The sequence below is a fragment of the Haplochromis burtoni genome, unplaced genomic scaffold, assembly GCF_018398535.1.
Source record: "Haplochromis burtoni strain Fernald_Lab_line unplaced genomic scaffold, NCSU_Asbu1 Contig_2254, whole genome shotgun sequence".
In the NCBI taxonomy this organism is placed as follows: Eukaryota; Metazoa; Chordata; class Actinopteri; order Cichliformes; family Cichlidae; genus Haplochromis; species Haplochromis burtoni.
In genome coordinates this window covers 1-9321 of record NW_024584615.1, presented here as the reverse complement: position 1 = coordinate 9321, position 9321 = coordinate 1, and the positions used below count along the sequence as shown (strand labels likewise).

The window sequence follows — 9321 nt, the reverse complement described above, 5'->3', positions numbered from 1 at the left end:
CTCCGATATCCGATCCAGTAATTTACGTCAGTATCGGACCGATACCGATACGTAATATCGGATTGGTCCATCTCTACTTCATAGCTCTCTGGTCTTTTGCACCTTTATGTTCCATCCTGTGCTCTCTAATCCCAGGATTCTGGCCTTTTAAATGTTCCTAGAGCAAGAAAAAAAACTATTGGGGAACATGCTTTTTCTTTTCGTGCCCCATTTTTATTTTATTTTTTTTTCAAATAGCTGTACAGCACTTTGTCTGAAAGCGTTTTATAAATAAAGTTATTACTAACACACCTAAAAATATAACACTGTGCAGGTATGGATCAACATTCTGCTTAGATAAACTGGTTTTTTAATTTTGTGCAAGACTGATGAGATATGTGCAAGTATAATGATCACTTGATTCACCGTACTTGATTATTTATTTATTTTTACACTCATAGGTGTTTAACCAGGTCCCACTGCTATTCTATACACCCTAAAAAATTATTCAGGGGCTTAGTAAATATCATTATAATTCTAAGTTAGATGACCTTGATTAAATCTTTGAAAATCACAAAAGTGTTATCTTGAGTTGAAAATACTGAAAAGAATGCTTAAATTTTCAACACCAGTTTTTGAGTTGAACTGAGCTCTTTTGTTCAAGTTTATTTAAAAGAAAAAATTCTGTATTTGAAACACAGGGTGCATTATTTAAATCTACTCAATATATCTCATAGAAAGTACTCAAAATAACTGAGACACTGGTATTCATACTTATCATTGTCTTTAACTTTAATTATTAATGGTTCAAAATCAATATAATTTTGTCCCCCAATACTAACTTAAAACTTTGAGTAAGACTAATGACCTTTGGCATGTACCGCGCGCGAGGAGCATGGCCTCATGGGAGATTTTCTGCACGTTGAACGAGACAGACACACATCCACTGCAGACTTGGTAACGTTTTCAGGTAAGTGACCAATTCTTACATTAGCTGTCTTTATCCACACCGTTCTTTTATAACATGTTCTGAAGAAAGCGTTTGTCATGGTGGCTCACTTTTCGCAGCGTGTTTGTGCACGTTAATTTAAGTTTTCAACCCGTCTTCCAGTCAAGGCGGCGGGAAACCGCGCCCTTTTATCCTTTTACGTTCTGAGTCGCTATCTGCGTTCCGGGTAATTTGACCGGAATGTCCCGGTACCAGCGACCTGACCGTTTAATCGGGGGCATTTTAGGAACCACGTGAAAGCAGGTGTGCTCAGACATTTCTAGAAAATGGCCCTGTTGAGTCGCGGTGCGGGAGCTGCGGTAGTCACGCGGCCTGACTCACTCTGTCAGGTTGTTCAGGAGGAGATGAACAGACGTCATCAATGGCTTTGGTAACTAAGAAGACCTGCCCGCGGAACAGTTCATAGCAGCAACCATGCTGCTTAGCTTTCTTGTTCTATGTGGGGTCTTTCAGAGCATATAAGACGCTGCTTTCAGCTTTGTCCCGAACAGGGCCAGTTTTTGAGAGAACGCTGAGAGGACCGCCCGGGTCAGCAGATTACCTCATCCAGGGCCGGTCCAAAGTACTATGGGGCCTTAAGTAAATTTAGACTCGGGGCCCTACTTCCTTTCAGATCCCAGAAAATAATGAAAAAAAAAAAAGCTTTGGTCCTTTGGGTCAAGCCAAAAGTACCATCATTTCCAGTATAGTTACTCCCAATTTACATAAATAAATGTTTATTTCAATCCAAGCTAAAATTTCTTATAAGAGATTGATGTTATGGCAGATTACTCAGTGACATGTTTTGTAATGATAAAGTTTTGATTTGTATTTTTTCAGCACCATCTTCACCACCAGGAGAAAAAAATCTGCATCAACTACAAAGTAAAGCAGGTAATTTTACTCAGAGGACTTGATGTGTTAAATTTTGGAATGATATGATATTGTTTTATACAAGCTGAGTAGTGGATGGTGATACCACCTAAATATTTATACTGGTTTTGTGGTGGGTTATTTTAGTCATACAAATGCCAAATCTAAATTTTGAGAATTTTTCAGTTCGGTAAATATATTGATGAGTTCATGGTCTGTCATCTAGTGTCACCATACTATCTTTTTATTTATACAGCGTGGTGATGTGATTCAGATTATTTCAATGTGGTTAAGTATTGTACTTTGTTCCATGTTGACTTATTTGTAAGTTGTATCCTCCACCTGAATTGGTAGTGAGTATTGGTTATTCAATCAGTTAATCATACAAAAACTGTGTAAATATGGTTATACACCATTCTGTCATCTTCATACTGTGAGACATATTTTCTCACAATTTTTTAGGTCACAGGTGATGAGATGGCAGTGTAAACTCTGCAAACATGAGGAGTAGAGCGGCGATATGAGATTTTTTCATATCACGATATGTTTTTTTCATTTCAGGCGATAACGATATCTATCACGATATAAGCCAAATAACTATATTTGTAAGATTTAAATGTGCCGTTGCTCACAAGTAAAATGTGAAATAATCAGCAGCTTGTTTTTATTTAAATATTTATTTCCCATAATAAGTTCAACAGGGTAGATGTACTAAAGAAACATGAGACTTTTTCAGATAAATAAAGGCAAATATTGCAAACTACACAAAAGGCAGCCGCTAAAGCGTTTAAGTTTCAAAATAGAACAAACGAAACAGACTACTAAACTGTCAATTCCACTTAGAAACAAAATATTAATTCTAAAAATAAATCTTAGTTTGTTTTACAGAAGAACAGACAAAACTGACTAACTTTTGTCAATATCAAATAAACTGAGAACTAAAAGGAAATTCTCAATCTCTCCTTGTTGTATAGCTGAGCTTTTCAAACAGTTTTAACAGTTACTTTAGTCTGACAAAAGCCGAATGACGAATTAGCGCTTCCAGTCAGAGACTGAGGCTACGTCCACACGTACACGGGTATTTTTGAAAACGGAGATTTTCCGTTTTCGTTTTAAAAAATAATCCCGTCCACACATAAAGGCAGAAATGAAGGAAAACGCTGCTATGAACATGCCAAAGCAGCAGGTGGCGCTAGATTCCTAACCGTGCAGAAATGTTGGCCAATCAGAAGTCTAGAAGCCTCGGTGGGAAAAAGTAAACAAAGCTGCGGCATAGAAGCAGAACCGAGTCGTATGTGTGGAGAGACAGTAACTGTGTGTATATGTAAGCATTTAAACACTGCAGAGAGTAGAATTAACAGTAACAGTATTGTAGAAATTCATTTCACCGAAACAATAACGTGGCGCACAGTGTGACGCATGCACCAGTTTATTGTATTTCCAGACTTGCTTTCGGCACAATTTACAGTGCACGCTACTCTGTTTTTTGTCAGACTTGAAATAGCCGAAATACCTTCACACTACGGAACTTCTATGGCTCTTCCGTTCGACAATCTCTCCGGCATTGGAACCATCATCTGTTTTCTCTTCGGTCACGCTCGGTTGATTTTTCTAGTCGGCACACTCATTTCCTCCATTACCCGCTGGCTCCATTACCCGCTGGCTGCTTCCCAAACAAACACACGTGCGGCTTGGCACTTGTGCTGTACGTAACAAGTCACGCGACGTGACGCTGCGGCTGTGATTGGTTCGGCTCTGCGCTACTTAATTTGGATTGGCTGACCTTTTTTTTTATTTTTTTTTTTTTAAGAGGACAAGAGCGGCGAGGTCTATCGCGATAGCTTAATTTCTCTATCGAGTAAAAGTTATATCGCGATACATATCGTTATCGTTCTATCGCCCAGCTCTACGTGTGAGCATCAAAAGTGTCTACTCAAACATTATCGAGTGAAACATGGTACATTTGGTCATGGCTATTCCATACCCTGTCTTCATTTGAATTGTCCTTGCTCTTTTAAGACATGGGGTGCCTTACGCTCACACTTGTCTAGGTCTCACAGTTCGCATGAAACGGAAGAGTGTGAGGTCCTTCCAACTATTAGATGTAAAATCTGTGACTCTTTTTACCCAAACACAAAAGACTATTTTCAACATATAAATTCCCATTTGAAAAGCCATGAAACCATAGAGTGTGTTTTTGATGGTTGTGAGTTTAAGACAAACATTTGTGGGACTTATGCGACTCACAGAAGTCGAAAGCACAGATTTTGTTCATGGAAGCACTTTAAAACTAACTTGATTTCAAAGCAAACTGTCAGTACATCTAATGAAATCGTCTTACCAGCACTGGAATTAGAAGATCACGAGGACTTGGATGTCACCACTGAACTTGGTTGTGAAAGGGAAACAACAAATGAAATTTTGAAAAATATTGGTGTGCTCTTGTTAAAACTGGAAAGCATCTATAATGTTTCTGGTAAATGTGTGGATGACTTGGTGGAACAGCTCAGTTATATCTGCACATTATCACTTCAGTATATTCCAAAGTCAATAAGTGATATTCTTATTAAGAATAACTGTAATATTGATCAGTCTTTTGTCAGTGAATTGGCTGAAAAAATATGTCACTGTAGTCCTTTATGTGCAGCCCTTAGTCCTGATGGTCCCTTTGCTTCAAGATATAAGAGACAGAAATATTTCAAGGAAAACTTCTGTGTTATTGAACCAGTAGAATACTGTTTGGATCCAGAAAAGAATTCCACTTTTCAGTATGTGCCTATTCTTCAGTCCTTGCAGCTGTTACTGAGTAAAGAAGATGTTAACAGTATATTAACTAGACATTTGAACACTTCACAGTTATCCTCTTTCCACGATGGACAATATTTCAAGCAAAACCAACTTTGTGCTATTGAGGACTTAAGTATTTCCCTTGTTCTCTATGTGGATGACTTTGAAATTTGTAATCCACTTGGGACTTCAAGAAAAAAACACAAAGTCACAGCTGTGTACTGGGTACTTGCTGATATACCAACTGAATTGAGATCACAGCTAACATCAATTCAATTGGCTCTCCTGTGTAAGGCAAGTGATGTTAAAACTTTTGGCTATGAAACTGTTCTCGAGCCACTTTTAAAGGATCTCATAACATTAGAGAGAGACGGGATTTTTTGTTCACAGCTTGGTAGATATATCAGGGGCACTGTTTTTTGTGTTTGTGCTGACAATCTTGGCGCTCATTCTCTTAGTGGACTCGTGGAAAGCTTTTCTGGACATTACATCTGTAGATTTTGCCTTGGAGACCATTCAGACTTTCAGCAAAAAGAAGTTCGTTCAGGAGCTTTTCCACCAAGAACAAAAGAGAACTATGATCTACATGTCCAAACCATAAAGGAAAATTCCTCCTCGGTTCATTTTTGTGGTGTGAAGAAAGGTTGTCCATTAACGGGGAAATTAAAATATTTCCATTTTGTCACAGGGTATCCTCCAGATCTTTTGCACGACCTTTTTGAAGGCATAATTCCACTAGAATTAGCATTATGCCTTCATGTGTTTATCCGTAAACGTTACTTTTCCTTAACTGAACTCAATAACTTCATAACAGAATTTCCTTACAAATGGACCGATAAAACAGATCGCCCCCAAATCATCCCCCTAAATTTTTCCACTCGCAAAAGCATTGGTGGCAACGCACATGAAAATTGGACGTTATTGAGACTATTACCTTTTATTATTGGGGAAAAGATTCCCAAAAATGATGAAGCATGGCAAGTTCTTATGACTCTAAAAGATATAACTGAACTTGTTGTGTCCCCTATTCACAGAGAGGAAAGTATTTGCTACTTGGACACACTTATATCTGAACATCGCAACAGGCTATTGGAGGTTTTCCCAGAGCAAAAACTAACTCCAAAACACCATTTTTTGGAGCATTATCCTGACTTGATCAGAGGATTTGGTCCATTAGTATGCCTCTGGACTATGCGCTTTGAGGGTAAACATAGTTTCTTTAAGAAGGTTGTTAAACACACAAACAGCTTCAGAAATGTACTATTGTCACTTGCCTCAAAGCACCAGATGATGATGGCATACTATTCAGATGGTAATGCATTGAAGCCATCAGTGTGTGTCACTAAAGTATCATCTCTTCCATTGGAACTGCTTGATGTAGAAATACAGCAGTGTCTCAAGGAACTTTATCCAACACAAGCCTATGTGAATTTGACCAACTCTCTGACTCATCATGGAACTAAATATGCCTCAGGAATGGTTTTGCCTCATGGATCTACTTGTGGCTTACCTGACTTTGTGGAGATTTTACAGATTGTTGTCTTAAGCAATGAATTTCTTTTCATTGTGAAGTTGCTCAACAGCTGGTATGATGAACATTTTAGGGCATTTATTCTGGATCCTTCTGGGAAAATGACCTTAATACATCCCAGAGTACTTGGTGACACTTACCCCTTAACACCATATCGTGTTGAAGGCAAGCAAATGGTGTCAATAAAACGTCACATTGTTTGTTAGTGTAAGGGGAAAGACTCAGATACCCCCTTTCTTTTTCTTTTTTCTTGTGGTTTTTATTCTGCAGATGGACTCCGTTGCCTTGAAAGTAATTTTTGGACAACAGAGTGAGAAGCTTGTGCTCTCTTCAGGAATACCCAGGACTGTTGAGGAGTTGCATGAGACAGTGAGAGAGACATTTGGGCTAGTTGAGGATTTCATATTGCACTATTATGATGACTCATTTGGAGATTTCTTTACACTTCATTCTCCCAACCAAATCAAAGATAGGGGTACAGTCAAAGCTGTGGTCATTCCATCAGTAGTGCTTACATTGATTCCTCAGTGTGAAAATCCCTCAGATGTAAGTTCACTGAATGAAAGTTCAAGCTCTTCAACCTATAAAACCACAGAGGACCAAACAGATGGATCATCTCTGTCTTCAGACAACACTGTCATACTCTCCCCTCTTCAAAGTCCTCTAAAGACTACATGGCCAGATGAAATTGTCATTCCACTTTTCTCTGTGGCAACAGAGACTGTACTGAAAAATGCCAATGAAGTCTTTGTTCAAAATGGCACTGTGCTGAACAATACTTCAGTCAAGTCAGATATAATGGAAAAATTAGCTGATTATATGTACAGCTACACAGCCTACCCTACTGGCCTTCAGATTGGAGAAGTGGCAGAGGCTCTGGTCAAAAAGCACCCATGTCTGACAGAGCCAGGCAGTCGTAATGGCTGGATGGGATGGATGTATAGTCTTAAATACAAGATGGGAAATTACAGGTCAAAGTTACGAAGTCTTGGAGTTCCAGAGGTTACTTGCAACTCACTGAAGAACAAGCACCCTGATGACAAGGCTCCAGCGAAGAACATAAAGAAGGCGCGGAAAGGAGAAGTGCTGTTTCTGCCACACTATCCAGGACAAGATGGTAAAGAACAGCAAGAGCTGGAGCGACAACAACTGATTGATGAGTGTAAGAAGAAAAACAGCACAGCCATCAAGGATTTAATGTGCAAAACCTTTGCACATAGAAGACATGATATTATCAGCCAACAGCTGAGTGTCAGCGACATCAAGGACAGATGGCCGGCGTTGTTTGACGTCTCCCAAGTAAGTGTACATTTAAAGGGATATCCACTTGTAAATAAAATTTGGTCTGTTAGATCCCCCATCATAAGAGAAGTGAGAAAAAACATGTTGCTACCATCCTAGTGATTTTGATGATCTTGCAGCAGCCAGGTTGCTTTAATTTGTCATAAGACTCTAGAATCGCTAGGAATTTGAATCAGAATGAGGAATCTGAATCAAAACCAGAATGGTTCTTATTGAAACCATTCCCAAGCCTATGGAACGATAAATAATTTCCGTTCACTTAACTTGTTTTAGGCTAAGCTAATGTAACCTGACTGAAGAATGACTGGGCTGATTGCAAAGTGCCTTTGTCTCACTTATCTAACTCTGGAGCACATAACGACAGACTAGATTTTACTGAAGAGTAAAGAGTGAAGAGTAATTTAATATTTTTATGAAACGTTGGTTACGTATTGTAACCCCAGATTCTATGAGTATAGGCGCAGCCCTTTAAGTGGGTATTCCCCTTGTGCGCGCAGCACTGAAGTATTTTAGTCCACGCCCACCTGCTGTGTGGGCCTCACCCTGGTCTAGTATAAGTTATGGTGAGACCAGGAAATCGACTCTGCCGTTTTTCTTCAGCCAGCCAGAAGATGTCCAGCGAGACCATCCGTCTGTGTCCATCCTGCCAGACCGGCTACATCATGTCGTATGACCGACATGCCGTCTGCGTGGGCTGCCTCGGTCCTCACCATGCAGACCTCGCCCTCACACCTTAATCCTATTGCCGCTCCTGTTAGCTCCTCCCGCCAGAGGAAAAGCAGTGGAGGTCAGCCTTTTTCAAGGGATGCTCATCCATCCCTGGCCTTCACATGTCGGCGAGGACGCCGCTCCCAGTTGTTGGTGCGCTGCTCCTGGATCTGCCTGGCAACATCCAGGAGGCAGCTGGTGAGAAGGGACTTTCTGTCCCTCAGCCTGCTCCACCCCCCCATTGGATTATCTGGCGGGAAGGTATGGCTCCGCTCACTCTCGTTGCCCAGATCCCATCTGGCCCCAGTTCCCGGCGGTGATGACCTACCTCTCTGAGGCAGCAGCAGAGCCAGCGAAGATTAGAGCGCGGTCTCTACCTAGGGCTTCACAGAGGGCTTCACAGACCGGAGTTTTCCGCCTGTTCCCCCTCTAGAGCCGAGCCTCGCTTCAGTTTTCGGCACCAAAATGACCAAGGTCGTTGGACAGCGACCGGCCCATCCCGCCAAACTTGACCAGCTGATAGCAAGGTTCACTGATCGCGCACATCAATGCACTGTTCAGTCAGCTGCAGTGACTAACAACACTGCCTTGCTAGCGTTTGTCATCTCCAGGAAGGTGGAGGAAGCAGAGCTGCCAGAGGAGCTGAAAGGCTTTCTCTGTAAAGCCGCTGACGCGATTCTGAATATTTGCGCCACTTCAGTGGAGGTGTGTTCCTCTCGCATCGCTGCCTGGCAGACGATGGTTCAGAGGGCAACCTGGCTCCGCCTCTTCCCTCAAGATTATACAATCTCACAGGGAAATAGTGCAAGCAATTCATAACATAAAATTTAGAAGCTTAGTGGAAGATAATACTTTATGTTAAGGCTTTAGTCTGCATACTGAACAACTCCACTTATATGGATTTATGTCTGGATGAGTAAATTAATCTTTTGCATGTTAGAAAATAAGGTCCAGGTTGCAAAAAATGGTAGTTCCACTTAAAGATTTTTTTTTTTTTTGATTGAATCAGAATTTTGGCCTTCAGATTTTTTGTCCTTGGTTTTTTGTCCTCTCCCATCCAGGTCAGTGCAGAGTTTCATAGGATCACGACCCTGAACCTTGAACCAAAGTTCATGTCATCGTTGCACTTGTATTCATCCAAACTCCTGTCCTT

General features: G+C 40.7%; 1 protein-coding gene across 4 annotated transcripts; it reads left to right on the top strand.

Moving 5' to 3' along the window:
- Window positions 1-474: 474 nt before the first annotated feature.
- On the top strand, window positions 475-9305 carry LOC121813689. 4 transcript variants are annotated; one of them, XM_042217574.1, is made up of 3 exons: window positions 475-949; window positions 1808-1861; window positions 6429-8934. In XM_042217574.1, the coding sequence occupies exon 3, from the start codon at window positions 6429-6431 to the stop codon at window positions 7557-7559; it is 1131 nt and encodes a 376-aa protein (XP_042073508.1). In that variant the 5' UTR covers window positions 475-949; window positions 1808-1861; the 3' UTR covers window positions 7560-8934. The 4 variants fall into 4 exon arrangements, 1 of the variants encoding a protein (XP_042073508.1); XR_006053826.1 differs by lacking the exon at window positions 6429-8934 and adding an exon at window positions 9230-9305 and having other exon boundaries at window positions 475-1852; XR_006053824.1 differs by lacking the exon at window positions 6429-8934 and adding an exon at window positions 9230-9305 and having other exon boundaries at window positions 475-1861.
- The last annotated feature ends 16 nt before the right edge of the window (window positions 9306-9321 follow it).

Coding starts and splice junctions, on each gene's coding strand:
- LOC121813689 (XM_042217574.1), top strand. CDS start 6,429: ATGGACTCCGTTGCCTTGAAAGTAATTTTTGGACAACAGAGTGAGAAG.